The sequence below is a fragment of the Neodiprion fabricii genome, chromosome 4 (genome assembly GCF_021155785.1).
Source record: "Neodiprion fabricii isolate iyNeoFabr1 chromosome 4, iyNeoFabr1.1, whole genome shotgun sequence".
In the NCBI taxonomy this organism is placed as follows: domain Eukaryota; kingdom Metazoa; phylum Arthropoda; class Insecta; order Hymenoptera; family Diprionidae; genus Neodiprion; species Neodiprion fabricii.
In genome coordinates this window covers 7,251,458-7,274,753 of record NC_060242.1, presented here as the reverse complement: position 1 = coordinate 7,274,753, position 23,296 = coordinate 7,251,458, and the positions used below count along the sequence as shown (strand labels likewise).

The following is a 23,296-nucleotide window of genomic DNA, read 5'->3' as shown; positions in this document are numbered from 1 at the left end:
ATTTTCCCGTCCTAATTTCCGGGCAGCGCAATGCTGATTTGAGAAATCTCAGTTGTCGACGTCTCAGTTCCCGATTGTTCAATCGAAATTTTCTTACGCGTGGTTTTTTACTCAGAAAACATGATCGGCCGAGGTTATCCACGGACAAAACTTTATCCAAACATGTAACGGAGGGGCTGGGACAACCCCTAATGCCAACAGCGCTGGATGCCAACCCCACTCGAACGAGCCGCCCCTAGCTTTCGAATTATTTTGATTCTGTGATAATTCACCCTTAATACGAAGCACGTTTGCCGAGGCGCGGGTCTTTTTCATGGAAATACGAAAACGCACCCAGCATTCGACACCATCGGAGCTTTTCGCCTTCTCTCTCTCTCTCTCTCTCTCTAGATTTTCGTTCGGTTTATGACCGCTGAAAGAGCCGAGGATTATCGCAGGAAATTTTCACGGCAGCAGCGTTAATGGTCAGAAAAGAAGTTGGCGTGCGAGCGATAATGCGAAAACTATGACGAATCAAGGATGCATTTTAGAATTTCATATCCCGTGGGCACACATGTATAATAATGAATTTTGGGGAAACCCCGGGCTGCTGCAAGGCGATGTATGTGAAATTTAATTTGTCAATTAGAATCCACGCCTTTACGCTCGGCTGAATATCATCGGGGTTGGTTTGCAGGCGTGTAAACCTACGCAGCAACAATGGATCCTACCGGCAGATGCATCTAATTCCACCTCATGCCTAATAATATCGCCTCGAGCCTAATCGGCCCAAATCACCAAACTGAATCGAACAAATTCGTTAGACTCACCCTGCAGGCCTCCGACTGAAGTCCTACTGTCAGGATGAAATTTTTTCTTCAACCAAATACTTCTTCGGGCGCTGCAAAAGATATTTCGTTAAAAAAGAAAATTCAGTTTTGTAATCTACGATGCAGTTGTAACTTTTTTGAATCGTGTACGTACACCCAAATCATTTAAGATGAAGTTTGAAATTGACGTTTATGCAAATCAGGAACCATTTTTAGATAGGTATAATATTTCGCAATAATAACCGTGATAACGAAACAATTTTGTTTCAGGCATTATGAATTGCGTTGAATCATCTGTCGATCTTATCTTGAATACATGTCAATAATTTCTCGATGTCGAAGGTCAAAAAAGGAAAATTCGAATTTGGAAATTTCGGCCGTTAGAGGGGCCCTGCTCAAATAAATAAAAATATTGTTTATTGAATAAAGCGGATTGTGGATTGTTTTGAGTATATGTTCAAATCTTACTGGCAAGGTTTCGTTTCAAGCGATCTGAAAGAGCAAATGAAACAATTCTAATTGCACCAAAATCATGCGAAACCGACAAAATTCCTTTCGATTACAATATGTAAATACATACATGTAATAACTTCGGTAAAATGAATCTAAAAGTATCATAAAACTCGGTATCACACATTTCTCACCTCCCAATACATTTTCTTTATTTCTATATTCACTTTTGACACTTCGTACATGTATACAAGGACTCCGAGTCCCTAAAATTTATAAATCAACAAATAAATAAATTGTATCATCCTCTCCGCGTTCAGACAATTTACATCCACTTCTACCGAGGGTTTGTTTCTTTGACCGAAGTGTGGCGCATGCCGTGTGTGGAATAGAAAAAGGGGGCCCTGCAGACAAGGGGCTCCACTCGAAACAGATTAGCATTGTATCCACCGAGGACTATCGGCATGGTTTTCAGATCTCGTTGTAGCGATACGCGGCTGGTTCGAGTGTTGCGTACGGAGATAGATCCCGCGATGTAAGTGGAGGGGTGTCGGTGCAACGGGGGTTGGAAATTCGAGCCAAATGTGCAGCTAAGCAGCTACTTAGGGCCATTTGACGCTGCCGGGGCTTTTTGCGCGTTCCTAGCACGGCGCACAGTTCGCATCCTTTATATAATTTGAATGGGAGATTTAGTTAGCGGATTTAAATTTAAAACGAGGACTGATGCGGATATTATCGCACCGCTCCTATTGTACTTCCACCGAACAACCACCTGACGAGTTTTATACGCGGCTTATTGACGCCGTATGTCTTTATCTCTTCGTTAGGGTGAACCTTAAAAAGGTTATTTTTGAATTTCGACTGTCCCACTAAATAATTCAAAAAGCAATTCCCTAATTTTTTTCACATTTTCACCTCTAATCTAATCTCCCCGCAAAAAGGATGGATTTCTTCATTTGAAATACACGTGTTTCGGATACATTATCGGTATATGTTTTATTGTAAGAGTAGTAATGTTTTGAAAAAATGTGTAACTGCGAGGTTTTAGTGGTCATTAGTGCTACTACGTGAAAAAAAATGTACATCGTCATATACCAGGCAATATCGACAAATTGCACGCCATGGAAATCTGACTTTTTTTTTATTCAGAGGAAGTGAAATTTCGTTTAGCCCACTAAAAACTCGTAGTTACAGATGTTTTTGAACACTGTTACTCCTGCATTAAGATATACATTGTAAATTTATCCGAAACACGTGTATTTTGAATGGGGAAATCTACCCTCTTACAGGCAGGTGTCAGAGTTGAGATAAAAATGTGAAAAAATTAGGGAATTGTTTTTCAATTATTTAAAGTCGATCTAGGGTTGTGGTTGGGGAAAAAAATCGTCAACGCCACGAATACGTTGAATCTATGTATTTTCTCATCGGGCCAAAGTGAGAATGCGTTGAGAAGATTATTCAGGCAGATGATTCCGAGCAGCAGCCTCGATTTATCCAAAGCGAGGAGAAACAAGCTCGCAAAGCATCTCCCAGTGGGCATATTAAGGTTGAAGGTTGCGGAGCCGTTGAGGGGTTAGTTTTGGTAACAAGCAGGTAAGGTACGCCGTATACGTGACACGGTTAGTAAAGCCAATGCCGGCTTTGTTAAGCTTGAATTCGGAGAGCCTTTGATACGTGTACTTGCGCGCTAACTAACCCGACCCGAAAGGCCCGTTCTACGACTACACGCGATACATTTCCAACTTGCAATTCAATTTCAGCTGGTATACGTAATTTTAATGCCATTGTGGCTTAGTCGCGGAGAGCCATGAAGAGCCCCCGAGACAGAGGGTGACTAACGCAACCCCCGCCGAAACTCGCCCCATTCCTTACATGCCGTTCAATTTCGCCTCGTTCGTACTGCGGAGGGCGAAGACACCTGCGGATATTCGCCAAAATTCCACGACTTCGAAAGTCTTGCGAAGAGAGTGCAAACGAATCGAAGGAATTCTGCATACGGCACTGAGAGAAATTTTTAGTTCCGGTTACCGCTCAGTCCTTAATTATTTTCATTTTTTACCACAATCCAAAAATATAGTTCTAGGTAGAAAATGAAAATTAGTTTTCTAGCTGTTACCGAAAAGTCTGGTATCCGTTACTGTTCCTTCTCATTACGATCGCTGTTGCTATATTTTCTTGCAACTGTTGCGAAAATTTAATGCTTGTGCAAGAATAAATTGACGTTAAAGCCTTGTTTAGCTAAAAAAGTAGAGTAAACCTCACAAACTGATTTTGCGTTGCAGTTACCAAAAAAGGATCGACAATAGCGCAAAATGGTTACAAACAGTTTTTTTTAACGATACCCGTGTTACTCAATTTTTCTACTTACTGTAACAAATGAAAATTTTCTCAGTGAGTGATTTTTAACAATTAGCTTGCAATTTTGTGATCTCGTTGAAAACGATAATTGCAAATGTTTCATACAGTCGAATTACACTGTTATTGAATAATGAGGTGTATTTTAGCACCTGTGATGTTATACGGTACCTTTCTTCAATATTTTGTAACAAACGAAACACGCGAACGAATTATTGCTTTCAAAATTACTGAGATATGAAATTTAAAAAATCGATTAAACGAATTTAGTAAAAATTATTTCCAATCCCTTTTAACGATTCTAAACGGTTCTAGAAGATCAGAAAATAATCCGTAAAATTTCAGCACAATAGTTTATAACGTCATCTTACTATACGCGTCTCCAAAATTACAATAAAGGGTAATTTTAGCCACAGGAAAGTAGAGAAAAGAAACGGTTGTTCCTGGGATTCAGAAGCTGTTATGAAAACATTTAAAAAAAAAATCAGAACATTTCACATGCTGACAAATTAAGAAACGATCTTGTAAGCAAGATTTCAGAAAATGATTTACACATTTTTGTTTTTTTTTCATACGCATTCCGTTCATGAAGTTTTCCTCAAATCTTAACTCCGACAGTCTGATAATAATTGTTGTTTTTGTTTCTCCACCGCCTGCGACATCGATTTTCTAGATTTTTGCCCCTATCCATTTCGGAATAGCTGACTTTTCTCCGCAAATTCACAGCAATGAATTTTGACAATCATGTTTTACAACGACAAGAAAGCATTTTTTTCCCGCTTACTGTACAACGTTAAAAAGGGATTTTCAAACATTCTCCATCCATTTTTCCTGTTTCTTTCGTTCATCACCTCACCATGCCGCGAGGTAAAGTAGGTATATAAAGAGGAGAATCTGCGGTGTACAAAGCCCGGTGTCATAACCACTTAGGATCTTGAGAGAGCAAAGATTCTTACCGGGAACGGTAAGCAGCTTTGACTCATAGAGTGGCCGAGGTTATATCTTTATAAATGGATCCACTCAGCCTTGATATACACGGGGTCCATATCGCTCAGCGGATTTGCAAAATTATGCCTTTGTTGGCAAAGGCCTCTTCCCTGTATCTTTTTCACCCTGAGATAACGGCTTTTCTTATAAAAGTGAGAAAAACTTTTACCACCGAAGTCCGCATCGGTCATCATTTTTCCCTTATTTCAACTATTATCAATTTGATTTCTATTTTCCGGTTCTACTTTCATATCTCGGACAAGCTCAACGTATTTACACAAGTCTCACGCAGAGTACTGCCGTTTAGTCATTGTTAACCAAAAAAAAAAAATTAATAACACGGCACGCAATTGCGATTGATTAATACTCATTGGTTTTCAAGTAACGTTAAGGCCATAAATGGAATACGATTTAACACGTGTAATCCAATTCAGGGTATAAAGTATTTCGAAATAATTTTGTTCACGTCACATAGCGAGTTCAGAGGAAAACTTTGAACTGATCAGAGCATAAGATGCGAATATTTGTAAGGAAACTAAATCAACTCAATTCCATTGTGAATGATTCAACAATAGAGAATTTGTTGGTGAAAATCAATGTCGCAATTCTCAAGGAAATTTTATCGAGTACAATTGAATCAGCGTTGACTGAAGTAAATCACCTTGATTGTGGTAAAATTTTCAAAATACTGTTCATGTTTTCGTGGAGAAAAAACTCTTGACTACCACTCACCGTGTTTCAAATTTCATTCTGTAGAAAATGAGCTGTCTATAATTATAATATATTAGACTTAATTCACTACAACATCAACTAATTATTATTACAACTGACAAATTGACACTTTTTTATTTTCATAAGATCAAATCCGTCGAAAAGTTTAAAGCTTCTTTTTTTAATCATGAAATAATAAGCTGTTTGAGAAAGAAAGCTGAATGACCGGAAATAAACGTGACAGATAGTGAACGTGAGAGATTATCAACGGTTGGCAGGAAAGATTTCTGCGCTTTTGTTACCCCACGAAGTAACCTGCATTCTTACCATCAAATCATTATCGATCATGCAACTCCGTTGTTCCGGCTTTACCATCAAGAGATACAGGCTATTCGGTTAAGCAAAATTTGATATTTTAAAAAATTGTGAGATAAAACTACGACGTAGATTTATTTATGTTGACAAGATTGCTTTATGGTCCTATTTACATGAAAATAACTTGGGCAAGACTAATGAATAATTGCTAAATAGCGTGCTTCACTCAAACTTCAGCCCTCACTTGTAAGAATGTGAAAATAAAAATTATAGGAGACCCACGAATAATCTTGTTTTATAAGTATACAAGATATGTGTTCAAATTATTTTTTTCTTGCAATCCTACGTGACGTGATAAAGTGTTTCTATGTTACACTAAATTGCGACATTTATTTTTAAACACCAAAGAATACATAACACCACAAAAGCAGTTTCAATACATTAATATAGTAATTATTATTTCATCGGACGTGTATTTTTGATACTTTAAATCCCAGGACACATGGATATTTAAATTTATATAGTTTCATCTGACAAATGGAATTTCTATAACTTTTTTGAAATTTCAATGCATTAAAACGGGGTCATATTCATTCTTTTTCACATTGTTTATAAATCCAATTGTAAGTTTTCATTTCATCGTTATAGCATGATCAAAACTGCTAATCGTAATTGGGTTGTCAAAAATTGAGAATGACGCTTATTATTACTCTTTATTTCCACCTAGCTATTTGCCGTTTGAAGACATTCTCATTATTAGTTTTAACACATTCCACAGCAGATCCTGATCAAGTACATATTCAATTTTTTTACCACCCCTTTTTAATGGTAAACAGAAAAATCCAAAATACATCGTCGACGATGTGACGATACTGGTATTGATGAATATTATTACACATATACTGATGAAAATCGGTAGCTTTGTTCGATATTGTTAGTCGCCTACCAATCTATTGCCTAACACAACAATTCGTGATTATAATTGATTTTCAATTATCCAGAAATACATTATTTAAAATAGAGACGAATACAGATTCACGATAAACAGGAATTAATATTCAGATGTAAGCCCCGCTATGTCTATAAAAACAAAATATTTCACAGTAATTTTACATTATCTGACATTGTTTCATAGACGAGATAGACGAGTTTAAGTAAATTCGATCATTTTTAATCTTCTGTTGTTGCTTGTGCAGTGTCTAATATTATTTCAAACGAAAACGGTGTAAAACTATATCCAAGACCAGTGTAGAATTTGCTCTGGAACTCCACCCTAAAGACGAATAAGACAAATTGTTGAATAAGTCGTATAGAATAGTGATGATTTGTGTTCGTAACTTTTAACAAATGGTAACTTACCAGTGAAGACGCAACGTGTGGAGAAAAGCAGATAACCCTTCCATCAAAACTAGGATACCGACGGTCAGAACTGCCCAAACGGCAAACGCTGCCCACAATATTATACCACCTACGTACCCTTCTTGTGCTAATCCCCTTCGTAACACCATGTCCCAAAGTACCTCAGACAGTTCTAAAAATTGCAGAATAATAACAGTGCCAATTGAAAAAGTAACGTAACATAAAATCACAGGTCACAGATTTATACGCCAAATTTTCAGGAAATTTGGTGAAAAAAAAATTAATTCATTACAGCTGGTTACTTACGTGCATGGGCGAGTGACAAAGCCCAGAGTCGAAGGTAGGAAGCAGTGTGAGACACACTGCCAAGGACGTATTCAATGGTGTGGATTCCCTGATGAATCCATACCTCTGACATTTCTTCTTCTTCTTCGCCGTGTCCGCCTTGAGGGGCAGGGGGATTTGCCGCTGCAGCTCCAGGCGCCCCTTCCACATCGCCATTTTCAGTTCCATGATTGTTCAACTGCGGCAGCGAAGAGTTCGAATAAAGTAAGAGTTCGAATAAAAATGAAGACACGTGAGTGTGAGATAAATATTAATAATATAAACCTGATAGTGCTGCCTCTTGTTGCTGCGCATGATCATAACTGGTTTAACTATCAGCATCCAGGGAACGCAGAGGAGCGCAATAATGACTAAAAGTTTTTGCAGAACGCCTTGTCCAGCATACATCCATTCGTCGCAGCCTTTCACTTGTGGCGTATCTTTGAAGAGAATCATGTTAATGAAAGTGATGAGTACCGAGGGAGCGCAATACGACGAGTATTTGATATCTGGAATATGAAAATTACAATATTTAGTCGTTGAAACATGATTAATGGTGTAAATTTATTGAGTATTCATTTCGTAGAATGAAACGTACCGGATGCAGGTCCGTATTTTACCCACTTGATGAACATAAGAATGACCATGTACAGGAAAAGGAAAACCAGAAAAATAACTTGGGGTATAAAGAGGGCGAAGATGTTTTCAATTTTTTTGAAGTAAAGGTAATTCCACAGCCCGACGGAAACACCGAATAACATGTGAATGATACCGATGATTATAGAAATCTTCATTTTGTAGGAGTTGAAAAATATGATTTTGTTTTCAGCCAACTGCCAGATTGGATCCATCCCAAATGGATAAGGAGTCTGGTTGAAATCTGTACTGTTCGGATTTAATTGCAACACCGAGCTATGTTGAAGCGTACTGATATTGTAATTGGAGGACCAGTATGATCCGAATATGTTCAAAGATTTCGAGAAGACATCGTTGTAAATTAGCCCTGTATAGATAGAAAACAAGCCCATAAGGAAGACAATGTAACGACCAGCAAAGAATATATTCCAGATTTCATTGTCAGATTTTTGAGCCGCGAGAGGCTTTTCCTTCAGTACCATCCAACCGGCAAATAGAAACATGAGAAGTCCGTGGCCAGAGTCGCCAAACATGACAGCGAATAAGAATGGGAAAGTGATTATAGTGTAAGGGGCTGGATTCATTTCTCTGTATGAGGCAACACCGTATGCATCGATCAATGCCTGGAAACCCTTTGTGAATTTGTTTGTTCGATTGTACGTCGGCGGGTCCTCGAACGTCTGCATACGATTCAAAATCGGTGGTACGGAACTTCCGCTGCGTTCCTGGAAAAATTTAACCATCAGATTTGCAGAATTAAAAACTCGTTACGAGTCACTGAGATTCTGCACAAATGATATCAGAGAGTAAACGATTAATTTAGTAAATCAAGGTATATACGTACAGTTCCACGACGCAAAGCTAGTTGAATAGTCTCGATATCCAATACCGGAACCCAGCACTCGGCTATTAAACACTTTTGGGTAACATCCAAGTTGAACAAGTTGAGAGTGTGGTAGATGGCTTTGATCTTTCGCACTTTTACAAACCAATTCTTTATATTCTTAGCAGCAGCTACCAAGACTCGGTGTCGATGATCTTGCGTTTGGCCGAGAACCTGGAAAAAAATATCTCAACTTTTAAAATGAATCTTCAGTAATATGATTTGAGTACGATAATGCAATAGCGGATTATTAAAACTACAATATTCGGATAAAAACACGAGTGTTTAAATTCATGTGTGAAATGACCTACCGTGTTCAAATCTTCGATACGTGTTGTAACACCCATTGCCATTTGACGGCGGTCTGCCGGAGCCTCAGGGCAAGGATAAAGAGTGGCGCGGAAACCTTCGCATATTTTCTTGACACGAGTTTTCAGCTGGTCACCTTGGAAGAATATGATGAAAACCGACTTGTACACTTGGTCGCTCTGCGAGAAGCAAATTAAATTTTTAGAAGAAGACTTGATGGCTATCTTGGCGTACCTGAACATAGTTTCATATCTTTTATACTCACTGATGATGGATCTTCGAGTGGGCTCTCAATTTCAGCCTGACGTAAGAAAACATTTCCACGACAAGCACGCCACAACATGCGTTCAAACGCTGGTATGCGTTCTCTGAGAATAACTCCAGCGACGAAACTATTTATTAAGAATTAAATTTGAAACATACATGTTACAAAAGAATTTGGTGAAATATGTATACATACAGGGCCTAGCTATGGATTTAGATAACGTTATTAGTAACTTTTAGTTTGCCTGGTGTTCATAGAAAATATTTTCCAAATAAATTCAATTGTAGTGTAATACACAGGACAGCGCTGTTCCTGGTATAGAATAAATGAATTTTCTGTATAACAATAAGAAGATTTTGATTTCGATTTTTGAAAAATATTTTGCTACGTAAAGAGTTTTTTAAAGGTAATCTCTAATATTTTATTCACAAAATACACGTAAGTGTTAAAGGAAACGAATGAAAATATATAGTATGTAACGATGGCAGTTACAGACAGGATATTTTCAAGTTTCAATCCTATTGTTGATTATTCAATAGGTATACACACCAGAGTGAAAAATACTGTATGTATATATGTTGTTTTTTTCTTTTTTCTTTTTCTTTCTTTTTTTTTTTTTTCTTGTAGAGCGCATCTGAACTTACTACGGCAGCAATATACAAATCTGTCTCGCATAAATCATAAGAGTTAGAAATAAAAAAAGATAAATCATATCGTAGTTGAAGTAAAGAACAATATGAGTCGATATGATTCAATACTCATTCAATGAAAAGTTTTCAACATCCATTTGAATGACAGGAATATGGTATAATAACTCAAATATTTATGAGGAGACCATGTCGAATTGTGTATAACAGCAGGACGATGATTCTTGCAGCCATGGTCGCTTACATACCTTGGAAGATTTTTAGTTCTTCTCGAATATATTTAATTATAAATTATATATAATATGATAGACTTTCAAAAGACAACAACGACACTCAGACAAAACAACAGCAAACCAAACACTTGCAGCTATTACGTGATACGAGAAAAGTATTGTTTAATGAGCATCGCCGGATTATTTGATTTGTTCAGCTTCTGTTTAGTGTTTGAGGTGTTCGGTCTATTTTATGCATTAACAGAATAGAATGTTTCTAAAGATTTCATTAAAGGATGGTAGGAAATGATTTTCAAATTCCAACAACACGATATAATGCAAACAACACGTAGCTAATATTTTTAATTGTACTTTATTTAGGCAATCGATATCAACCTTATATGCACGTTTTTATTTCAGAATAGATAAATAATCAATCTATGATTTCAGGATCAACAAAGAAGCCCGAGAAAATCAGTGAAAAAAAAAACAACATAAAAATGAAAATAAGAACTGTCTGGGAAACTATTTGTATATTGTCTGCTGTCTTAAGGAGTAAAATAGTGCTTATTATTGTTAATACAACTATTAGGTGGTCATAGAGGAAAGGGAAATAGGGCAACTACAGGTACGCTACGTTCTATGGTACAACGTATGTATTATTTCATAGAGGTGAAAAAGTGATTCAACGATTAAAGGTTGTTTATTTTCTCATTTTTTATGTTTTTGTTCCGTTTAAATTGTTCAGAATTTGTTCGAGAAAGGATAGATAGCATTCCATAGGCAGGCAGAAGTCCACGAGTGCAAGTCCCAAGGCGTAAGAAAGTCAAGTCGTATGATACTACCATGAAACTTTTACGACTATAGAATGCTAAAAGAGTTTGAGTGTAGCACAATATCAACAATTTATTTCTTGAAGTGAAAAACGATCAAAAAAAAAATTGAGTTTTAGACTTATTGATGAAAAAAAAATCATTTGAGCTCGTACAATATCCAAAAGTTAGCTTTTCGTAACACTAACACGATCCGTTAATACTATTTCTGTACGTTTATTAATAAGAATGAAAAAAAAAAGAAAAAGAAAGAAAACTATACATAATTGAAAACGTTGATTCCAAATATTTCGAAGCATTCGAACAAGAGGAGACCGCGAGCCAGATAATTATGTACCGGTCTCAGAGTATCCAAACGAACATTACAAGGTGTATATTCGCAGTTCGCTTTCGTAGTCTAAGACTAAAATCTTACCATACAAGATGAGCTCGCAGAGATATAGATGAGAGTGAAATTTGATGTGTTAGTAATGTGCTCGGTGAATAACTAAAGTAGGGGTGTTGGTATCATACTAGCACCGATGTTAAAAATAGGGCGGAGTGTAACTAGTCGAGGAGGCATCTAGGTACGTACCCCAGCTGTACAGGACCGAGGGTAGACTGGCGGGCGATATTATCGTCACTAATCAGTGCACGTGTCATGGACTCGGTGGGGTTCAAGCCAGCGTGCTCTTGCTGACGACACAACAGACAAGACACAACCACATTAGCACACTATATACGACCACAATGCTTCAACGCCACTCTGTCTCAACGCGGGTTCTTGGCGTTCATTGTGCTGGTATCAATGAAGGTACTCTTTGCATCTTACGGCTTACGACATTTTCTACCTAGCCGTTTGCCAAAAGGGTAATAAATTGTATTCGAAAAAAGTTCGCCTCAAAGTTCATTTCAATGGTTATCGTTGTGTGTAAAATTTTGTCGCTTTGTTCACGTACGTTTTATGTAAACAATTGTCCAAGCAGCTAAAAAGTCTTCAAGCGTTAGAACCTAGATGTATTCTTTGATGTCGTCAGAGTTGACGATCCAATATTGTCGGACGTGAACTGTGCGTTTCAACTTGAGAGAATTTAACGAGAAACGCCTCCACGAGGTAATATAGTAAAAATGTGTATACAAAGTGACAAAAAGCGAGAAAACTGATTATCTACACGTGAGGTGTGAAGTGCGTGTTTCTTATTCAAAAAAGAGAAAAAAAAAACGCAACTCAATACTTTGAATTAATATGGTTATTATCTAATTATCGATAAGTTCGAGATTTAGGTACTTCGTTGTAATTTTATTACGACAACCGATATCTACCGATATACATGTGATTTGATGATGCAAAATGATGCCTCAAGATGTAAGAGAGTATTTCAATGCCATTGCGCTTGATCCAAATATAAATTGCCATTTTTATTGCTGCAATAAACGTTAAACTCATAGCAAGTCAGAAATTTTCCATCGTTTGCCGTGTCTCTTGGTTGATATATATCTTGTACAAAAGTACAGATATAAAAGAACTGACCATTTCAATATGTAAGCGGCAATTCTTATTTGATTCAATATTAATAGACACTTCAAAAAACGTAATCGATCGTTTGTTTCTTTTTTGTTTAATTTTTACCTTAAAGTTTCAATCAAACCATTCAAAAATAATAACATCAGTGTACAGAGTGAGTGAGTTGGAGACTGTATTATAGTTTTATATTGGAGTATATATACACCTGTAAATTATACATACATACACTATATAGTGTGTGCATGATTTTGTACATTGCCTATGAAAAAAAAAAAAAATAAATAAATAAATAAATAAGTAAAAAATACAATTTTAATGTCGGTTATCGTTTTTGGTACGAGTAATGATGTATATGGTACATGAATGTAAGAGGGGCAAGCATATAAAAAATAAAAAAAACCGCACAGAGCAATATAAATCCAACGACCAAGCAACATGCAGATTTTTTGCCAGGATTGCGAATCTAAGCGGTAGTTAATTTTCTCAGATCTACTCGGTCTTACAATTAATCGTCGAAACGTGAAGCTGCACAAGGCTTTTAGAGCTGACGTTTCTCAACGATAACTTGAGACAACGAACGGATTGAATGTCGCTGCAAATTGTCCTGCTAGCCAATTTGACAAATTATAGTTATCGTAAATCTAAGAAAACTAACAAGGAAAAAAGCTGGTGCTGCTAAATGGCAGTGTTAAAAGAAATACATGTTCATACATACCCATGGCCACACCATCATCATTTAAATGTTATTCACATGACATGTCTCTACATGTTTGATCTGAGTAATAAATTTGTCGTATCGTCGCGTATGGGCCAAAAAAAAAGAAATGAAAATTAACAAATAAGATTAAAATTTGTTTTCAAAGCGAGCGATAGCTTCGTGTTGACAATAATTCATCGTCAATAATTTCACAAGATTCTTTTACTCATACCTAATTCGTATTAAAAAAAAAGTAGACACTTCTCATTTTCTTCTTTTCTCGAATGAAACTGAGCGAGTGTATTAAAAATTCTTCTATCTTGTGCTGCACGATTATTTTGATATTTTTGTCTTTCTTTTTGGTTTACTTATTCATATAATAATACTTGATTTTTCAAAGTAATAAAAAAAAAAAAACGGAAAAAAAAACGTATCAAACAGATATTATCCGATTGGTAACAAATAAACAAAATGTTATTTTCAACAATTAATAGCCAACAGTCGCGTTTGTCTTTCAATAGCATCGATAATTGTCAAAGCATTTTTAAGCTGCATTTTATTCAAGTTAAAACGATCGTCAATTTGAAACACTTACAGGCTTCACAAGCCAAATGGACCATTTCTGAAATAAAGCGAAACCATTTTCATTTCAAATCATTATTTAGTAATTATTTAATATGCATCTGATACTCGTTCAAAATCCGTTTGGCATACAAACAGAAACTAAAGCTGAGGCTCCGCGCCTTCGGATTTAGTTCGTTTGAACGATACGGCGCCAAGGTTGAATTTTCAAAAATATAGTGTTCAACTAGCCTGAGCAAACTTGTGTCCGGATCACAAGCGTATAGGATAAAATGTGATACGTCTTGCTTGTCAAGTTTTCGACACGTTTCACCGAACATTCAAAGTATGTCTTCCCATAAATGAGGTGAATAATTCTAAAGAGAGAAGAAATTCCTTCTGAATTTATAACGAAAATGGTCAAATTTTATTCTCAGGGTAGTTAAGTGGCAGGAAATGCCTGTCAGATATGTACTATAAATACTCGTTATGAACCTGACGAAAGATTGGAAATATCGAACATGCGACATTACGATAGCAATAATGGAATATTTTCAACAATGAATCAATAATCAGTGCTATAATTATCATATCTGATTATTGGATTTGCGAGATAAAATTTCACAGATAAAATTAACGAGAGTACAGAAGTGAAGATAGAAATGGACGATTATAACAAGGTGTAATTTGAAAAGATACGAATAATATGCTGATTAGTTTGTGTCAATCAAATTAAAATTTCAACACCGAATGCAAAGTGGATATCTCATTTGTACGAAGTGATCGTTACGATTATACTTGAAAATATCATCTCGTTTCAAGTTAATCGCAGCTAATAATGCCTTGACAATTATCAAAATTTCATTACAGATATATTTTTGTAGCATTGGGAATATTGTTTTACAGCTGCAGGCAGACATTGAGCATGAATAGAAAAGAAAATTAAAAAAAATAAATAAATCAATAAATAAATAAAAAAATAAATAACCAACAGATTATCAGAAACAGGGTTGTGCGAACGCCAAAATATAACGTTTGATATCAGCTTGCCTGAGCGGGTTCCTATAGTGCGCTCCTATGGTGTCTGCTGCAATACACAGGTGCTGCAACCACACAACACGCTGACTTATTGCGCTCTCTACCGAACACTTTGTTTCAATGCCTGTCCCAGATTACATGGATATTTAATTGTTTTTTTTTTTTTTTTTTGTATCTTAAATCATATTATTTTCAAAACTGGGATAAGAGCATTATTTTTTTGTATTTCGAAGCAGTATCGCAACACCTTATAGCAAACTAATGCCAAGCCTAACTGCCTAAACTTAATTTAAGCTCTTGGCGTTCATAATTTGACATCTAATGACCGAGTACCATGACGCGGTACAGTGCATAAGGTGCATGTGGTATTAAAATGTTGATGAAAAAAAAGTAGAAAATAATCACACAGAATCATGCATATTGTACAGTCTATGATCCTCGGTCACTATCTTCTATGGTGCAGAGCATAGCGTTCATACAAAGCTTCTAGGGCACTAAAGTTAAATATAAATAAACAAACATTTTCTTATGTCCGCAGTAATGGTATTGCGTCGAAAGAATTATTAAAACAAGACTTTGTTATTGACATCGACAACAAAGGAATGTATACAAAATCACGTAGCCATCGCAGAGCGTAAACTGTCTACGCAGGCTGCTCTTTTACTATTTCAATAAAGTCGACGAGTTGAAAACGTTCGATATCTTACAAAGTTCTGTTTCGCTTTCCGCCCCAACGAAGCAAAGAACGATTCGTTTTCTTCGGACAGATAACGAAAGTATGACGGAATAAATTTTCAGAAAATCATTAAATTAGATTTCATTGTCCAGGCTTCAAATAACGTGTAAGAAGTGAGAGAACAGCGCGCGACAAGGTATTTGGTCAACATAGAAACTTCTGGAACCCTGCGCTCTGCATTCTGCAGTGTTACGCCACAATTAATTACCCGAGCTTGAGAGCCTGGCCGCCAGCGCGGAGGCCCTCTTCGCCCAGCAGGGTGACTTGCTCTTCCTCGCGGCTCGGGTCTGCCATCTGCGACACGACACCTCCGTGCTCAGCCTGGCAACAGACACGTATCACCCCTCCTCATGCCCTGTCTCCCCACAATGTTCTTTTTTTTTTCTTTTCTTTCTTTTTCCCTCTCAAACTTTGGGACGTGGAAAACCGATTCAAATTACAACAGTATGCGTGATATCGCCCTTGAATTGGGTCGAAGAGAAGGACTTGGATAGGAGGAATTTCATATACCTTCATAGCATTAGGAACGACGTATCGCTTGAATAATTCAACGGCCAACTTTTCTCTTATCTCGATAATTTTTTGCTACCGAAAAGGAAGTCTGGCTAATTTATTATCAACGTTCTGTTACTAATTCTATGAAGTAGAGTACATCAATTTCATAATAATATATACAGTGCTAATACGGTAAGTAGGATGATGCAGGTTTATCATAGTAAGCGACGATTTCTAGTGTGCGAAAAAAAAGAAATTACAGAATTGATAATATAGCAATCAATTAACAACAGCGAAGGATTTCTTCATCACTTATTCCAGTCACTTAGGCATTGATTCTGAATAAAACTATTACCATCATTAGCGCATCTACAAAAATCTCAATCTGTTTATTCGAACAATTGACATTTTATATTCGACAAGCAAAACTGTAAAACGACAAGTAAATTCTAACGTTAACCAACCATATTGTAATGCGAATGTAGAATGCCACCGAAGTAAACTAATCAAGTCTTTATGCCACACAAAGCCTTAAGATAATCGGATCCTGCCAAAATTATCGCGTTTAAATTATAATTTACTACAAAAAGGATGGAAGATTGTTGCCCAGAATTAAAAAGTACACGATTCCTGTTCAAAAACTAATTGTTTGACGCTTATTGAACGTAATTGCTGCAACTAGTATTCTAAAAAATGAAGAAAACATAGCAATGACCAATTCTCATGGTCAAATAGGTCGACAAAGTGAAGAAAAAGGACCGAACACAGATTACATAAGTAATTGATTATTTTAAAGTAATGTATAATGGGTAGTTTGGACGTAACCGTTTAATGTGAATAAATCTCATGCTACTGGATAAATTATCGTACACATGCGTGTGATATTACTCATACCTATTACTCATAATGAATGACGGAAAACTGTATTTCTTGATAAGAGTTTCATACACTTGACAAAGTAGACAAGCATTCTTATATAAATTACTCGCGCTAAATTGTATAAAATATATTGTAGTATCAAAATATCAAATTCAAACGTTGAAAAGTGAGAAAAAAAATACCGCTACATTTTTATAACACAAATTGACGAATAATTCAAACCAACAAATGGAACATTTATGTATTACACGTAACAACTTGAAGGTTCATAACAATTGAAAAGTGTAAATTTGATTATGTAAAAAATTTGTTTTTATAACAAAATCGTGGATGTTTATACGAATAGAATCAAATTATTATCCGCGATTGTAGATGTTGAGAGCAGAAATATGAGTTCAAAGTAAATCTTTAGCGATCGGATGCCAAAATTATGGAACAATTAGCAGAATCAATCCATGCTGCGGCTTGTGACATGTTCATGCATAGTTAACGCTTACTTGCTGTATGTAACGTAGGTGATAATTCAGTTTGCTAATAAGCAACGTGGTTTTATACCAAGCTGATAAGATAAATCAATACATCGGTTTACAGTACCAGTTAACACTGATCTAAAAATTATCTTTCAAAGCGGGAGGAACTGACTTTATAAACCAGCAATAGAAAATAGAGAGATACGTAATACGCGTTACTTCTGAGAAGAAATTGAAAAATTTTCGAAGCATGCGAATTTGAAATTGCGGACAAGAAGTTTATAATTTCATAGGTAGGACCACGTGACTAATTGATTTACAAATCTTACGATCATTCATATTGTTCTGATTACTACATGTAAGTAAATCCACTCAATGTCACAACTTGTGATAAGATTTAACGTTTGAAAAGATAAAAGTGATTCTTTGCTTCCAAAATCGTTAAATAATGGAAGTAAAAATAGAATCTAAAAATGAAATGCTAAAGGTGTTGAAGTGGTTTGCAGTGTTATTAATTTTGTATTACTGATTCAAATTATAAGCGTGAAATAGTTTTTTTTTACTATTGTCACTTCATTCTCTTGACTTCGTACAGCCCATTAACTTTTTTACATTTGCCCACATTATCCAACAAATTATCCCACTTGGACAGTTTACGTAAAAATTTGTACATTTTTTACAGATAACTTATATTACGAGTTACCGTGTTACGTTATGTAAAGGCTTAGTGTTTAATGAATGATTTGTGGAAATAAAGATGAATTTGACGCATATTTCTTAGCCATATGAAAATCCTATTTTCCCATGTATGAAATTATAAAGCTTCATGCTTTACTTCCGTGACGTAATAGATCCAACAAAGGAAATAACGATTATATTTCATACTCAGTGTCACGACAGAGAAACCTTGATACTATATGACGTAGTAGCATGTGACTTAAAGACGAGGTCAAATCACTGCCTACTTTCTACCATGGCTGGCTAAATTTATGCTATGTATGTATAAATGTACCCAACTTCTAAGGACGCGGACTATTTAGTATGATATAGAGAAATAAAACGTCTGCATATATTATATTACATAATATATTAGTATGGAGCAAATAATTGACATCGATTAATTCTAATCAACTCAAACTACCAGAGAATGAGAATTTTCAGTTAGAACAATCGTAATAGTAAGTCAGGCCATTTGTAAGTATAGGCGGTAAAAAAAAAAAACGTACACTACTCAATGCCTGGAACTATAATTAAGTGGCAGAATTGATTTATGATTTCAGTTTAATCTCCAAAGATACGAGTATCAAAACGTAATTGATTTTTAGACACTTTAATCTCGATTCTGATGAAATTGATTTTTATGATTAATAATGGATTAAAAAGAGAACTAGGATTTCACAAACGCTGATATATTTCATCTTTTTTCAAGTTTGTTTCAAGATAACGTATAAATTCTTGGTTCGATTCGCAGACAACGTTCAACTAATTTCATCGTATTTCCGATAATTTGAATAGCAAAATACATCGTTAGAACTTATTCGGATCCGGCTGTTACCTACATTCACGACTGCATTCAAATTACACCCAGATAAAAATCCCGTTTCATCTCATGCTCATTGCTTGAACAAGCAACGTTATATCGAAAGAAACGATTATCATCTCGATCGCACTTCCGGCATACTGACAAAATGACAAATATACTTGTACAGACAAAAAGGAAAAAAAAAAAAAAACAGGCACAGCGGTCTGTTTCCAGTTTTCAACAAACGATACAAGGTTTACCAATAAACTGACGATTCGATATACGTTCATAGGTTGAAAAACATAACTACGATAAGCCCCACAATCATACGAAGAAATTTTTTTTTTTTATACGTGCATTGGAACTGGCCAAGACAACAATTAAACGTGTGCAATTTTTCAAACCTTGGAAGTGTTTGGGTTTTATTAGGAGGAAACTTGTGTTGGTCACAATACATAATTCGTACCGTTCGTTGTTTTGTATGCCGAGAAAAATGTCAACCAGACGGACGATCATGCGCTGGTATTATTTCTTAATCGGCATTGAAGTTAACAAGAACAGTACGAAGTGACGGGCAAAGGAGTTGTTTGAAATGTAATAACGGGGAGACAGAGCGTAACAAGTGACTTGTGTCTGTTGCAAGGCTGCAACCTTTGTTAGTTGGCAACAATGACACATAAACATCCCTAGAATCACTCAACAAAATAATTAGTAACATTAAACCCAGACAGCGTCACAGGCTTATTCTTTTTTCGTTTCGTATCTTGTTTCCATATTTTTTTTTTTTCTTCTCTTCATCCAACTAATATCCGTATTAGTCTTACTTTTATCAAGTAATACATACTAACAAAACAAATGGTGTTTTATTTCATTCGTGGTAAGTAAAGTGCCATGGCATTCTGTTAGGATTTGAAGAAGCAGAGAAAAATAACTAGCATCAGGTACTGTGGTGCAAATTTTATAAATTTTTCATGCATTTTGAGATCTCGGATTGTTTTTTCTTTGTTTTTTTTTTTTTTTTCTTTCATATTTTAATTAGCTACGCAAAGCGCCATCCGTATACAATTTACAATCGTGTATGTCGAATGAAGATTCTTATAAGCGGAAACTGATAATATATATGTTTGCAATGAAACCATTATACTTTAGTAAAGTATAAAGTTAATTTTAGATATTCACATTCAGCAGCATACGAGTAGCAGTAAGAACTAAAAAATTAACGTATGATAATGACAAACCAGGTTTTGTCTTTGAAGAATGAAAAGTTTCTTTCTGTTTGAGTATAAATATGCTTGTGGCAAAATGTTGAAATGAAATATTTGTTGGAGGCTTCGGATCTCTTTCAATTCAAAGATACTACCGCATCGATGTTAATGTTAATTTTCCAAAATGTTATATAATTCACAAACTAAACATCGTGCAAATACGTTTAGTACTATTTGCGAATAAAATGGCTGTGTGAAAACCAATGAATATCAAAATATTCTTCTTTGCCCTTCACCGATTGAAATTAGATTAATTTTCAAATAATATTAGTAAAAAAATTTCTTAAAATAGCTTCCTACTGATATTTGGAAACACAAATCAGGAGTAAAAAACAATATCTTTTGTGGATTTGAAAGAATATGTTGTTACCACGATTAGCGATTACGACTGAAATTGGTAATAGTTTGACTCTAATTTCCTCAGCTATTGTTTAGACGCTTTACATAAGTATTCTTACACCTCAAAAGTAGATATCTATGACCGCTTGACGTGTTTGATGGAAAACTTTTTATGACGCAGTGTCTCTGCAGCAGTTAATAACTCTTACGAAGTATAATTAGCTGCTTTTGTTTGGAATGTAACACGCCTTGCCTCACATCTGAACGCAGTTAATGTAGAAGCACTTTTTGTAAAGTAGAAGTCACAGGACTTATTAAAGATGTTCATAACTCGATACATAAAATACAATTGATCACATGGTAGTAAAATAATTCATTCTTCAGTACATTCTCCTTTCACAATATCAAAAAACTTCATTACGAATATCATGTGATAATATGATTCTTCATCTGTTGAATAATAATCATGTAAAAGAAAATTTTCTTTGAACCAACATCAGCCGGTCAGGAATATCTCTTTCATCGGAGGAGCACATAAACCACATTAATGTTAAAATCGACTTTTCTTTTTTACAAAATTACAAGTCCACAGCCATGATATACCCGCCCTTCTTACGTATGTTAATAGAACAGTTAATGATTCGGTACTTAAATCCTTCCATACCAATTGTTATATAACACAGAACGAATATAAAGGGTGATTTTACAAAACCAAGAAAATAAAAAAGGAAAAAAATTATAATTATCTTCAGTATCGAATATACATCCCCTGACATAGGAAAAAAGGGAAATTAGATTCTTACCTCTTCAAAGAAAACCTGAGTCTTTCTCAGTATGTGCTTCAGTTCGGTCAGCTCTAGGAAATTACGCTTTAGAGCTTCAGCGTTTTGGTTCACTTCACGCAGCTCATTTTCAAGCTTCTCAAAAGTCGCTTCAAGGTCTATCATTTCTCGGGGCTGCGGCGCCTCTGGATTTTCACCGGTATCAAGCATTGGGATTCCATCCTTCTTAATTTCTTTTTCCAAATACCGCAATTTCCTCTCCATTTCGTCGCATCTCCGTACCTCGTTGACAAATTTTCGTTGGAATGCATTGACGTCTGGATTTAACTGCCCAATCACAAAGTCAGTGTAAATAAAGTTACTTCTCAAATTATAAAGCGAAAGTTATTACAAGACTTATTTGACAAGCAGAAGACCTGATTTCATCAAGCAAATAAATGTACGATATTCAAAGAAGAGACATTCAGGCAAATTTAATACAAAATTCCAGAAATCAGACAAATTTTCTATGCCTAAAGTTCGCAAACTTTTCTAATTTTCTGACTGAACAATTCGTCATTCCCATATTATTCTCCTAATTCTCATGTTGATCAGATTCAACTATAAATTCATTTTATGCCATTGAGCGAAATGAAGGTAAGCAGGCTACTCAAGAAGGTGAAATAGGAGTTGTAACAACATGATAAACGTAGGACATAGACTACAACATACTTTCCCTAAATTCCAAAGATCCTATCAGATGTTCAGTTTGTAACAAACCTAAGTTTAAAGAAAATATTTGACAAATTGATACATTTAGATGTAAAGAAGTTTCTAAATCCATTGAATGGTATAAAAATTAGTCTCCACGTTACAGTTTGAAAGCAAAGAAAAAAATGAATATTTAGCTAGTTATTATGCGCGTCCAGTGACGATAACGAGCAATGGTGAAACATAATTTGTCGATCAACATCTGAAACTATTCTTATACTGAGTCGATAACTATAGATGGTAGTTGGCGATGAAATAAAAGTTTATTGTACAGTCATAAAATTTTAAAAAATCTTCTAGAATTATTGCTGCAAAAGTTGCTAATGCTGTTCACAACCTAAGACGACAGTGGCAATTGGACGAAGGTTGTGTGGTGAAAAAATATTTTCTGTGACAATGCTCAAACGATTCTTGGTTGAGAATCGAATACTTCCGATAGAGGATAACAATATCTGTAGAACGTACACATCGCATAAAATTGACGACGGAATTTTCCCCACCCGTCATTCCGCTCTTACAATTAACATGGAAATTTCACAATTGGTACTATAAGATGTGACCAGGCGATCAATACGGATGTATGGAAGGAGGAAAATTAACATGCGAGAGGTTAAAAATATTCGGGGTTATGATATCGCCTAGGAGGTATAATATCGTACGAATTAAATTAGGAGTTTTGAACTCACGTCACGGAATTGAACGAGGCCCAATTCTCCGAGCTCGGACACGCAGGCATAAGCTGCTTCGCTTTGGAGGAAGAGCTGACACAAGGTCATCTCCTCGCTCCGAAAAAGGGATCCCATCTTTGCGTTTGTTCTATGAAAAAAACTGCCGTCAAAATAACTGTCACTGTACAGTGTATCTAGATTTTCATTACCGGGTAAAAAGCTCGGTCCGGACGTCGATTTCGGTCGAAACTCTTCGGCACGATCAAATTACCACCAACGTAGACCGAAGACTGCCGACTAGTCACTGCTCACTGCTGCAATCCGTTCCGCCCACTCGGCTCTCGCTTGCTGAATACTATGAATAGAACACGAAGGATGCCGAAGCTGTGCAAAAGCCGACTTTAACCGAACGCCGATCGATTGATCGGTCACGCGCCGCCTCCCTTCGGAAGAAAAAATACGGCGGAAAATTTATGACACGTAAAACCGTGCGTA

General features: G+C 35.8%; 1 protein-coding gene across 5 annotated transcripts; it reads right to left on the bottom strand.

The window, feature by feature from the left end:
• Window positions 1-5,997: 5,997 nt before the first annotated feature.
• Window positions 5,998-23,170, bottom strand: LOC124179500 (V-type proton ATPase 116 kDa subunit a1). Of its 5 annotated transcripts, none has more exons than XM_046563945.1 (12): window positions 23,011-23,170; window positions 22,820-22,949; window positions 21,405-21,710; window positions 15,840-15,952; window positions 9,404-9,530; window positions 9,141-9,317; window positions 8,791-9,003; window positions 7,909-8,671; window positions 7,596-7,819; window positions 7,293-7,509; window positions 6,987-7,158; window positions 5,998-6,900 (listed from the first exon to the last, which is right to left on the bottom strand). In XM_046563945.1, the coding sequence occupies exons 2-12, from the start codon at window positions 22,934-22,936 to the stop codon at window positions 6,798-6,800; spliced, it is 2,532 nt and encodes an 843-aa protein (XP_046419901.1). In that variant the 5' UTR covers window positions 22,937-22,949; window positions 23,011-23,170; the 3' UTR covers window positions 5,998-6,797. The 5 variants fall into 5 exon arrangements, with proteins under 5 accessions (XP_046419901.1, XP_046419904.1, XP_046419905.1 ...); XM_046563948.1 differs by having other exon boundaries at window positions 15,840-15,925; XM_046563949.1 differs by lacking the exon at window positions 15,840-15,952 and adding an exon at window positions 14,908-14,960.
• Window positions 23,171-23,296: the final 126 nt, after the last annotated feature.

Coding starts and splice junctions, on each gene's coding strand:
- LOC124179500 (XM_046563945.1), bottom strand. CDS start 22,936: ATGGGATCCCTTTTTCGGAGCGAGGAGATGACCTTGTGTCAGCTCTTC. Junction 9,318..9,403: donor CACTCGAAGATCCATCATCA/GTGAGTATAAAA, acceptor TGCTTCTCGCAG/AGCGACCAAGTGTACAAGTC. Junction 8,672..8,790: donor TAGCTTTGCGTCGTGGAACT/GTACGTATATAC, acceptor AAATTTTTCCAG/GAACGCAGCGGAAGTTCCGT.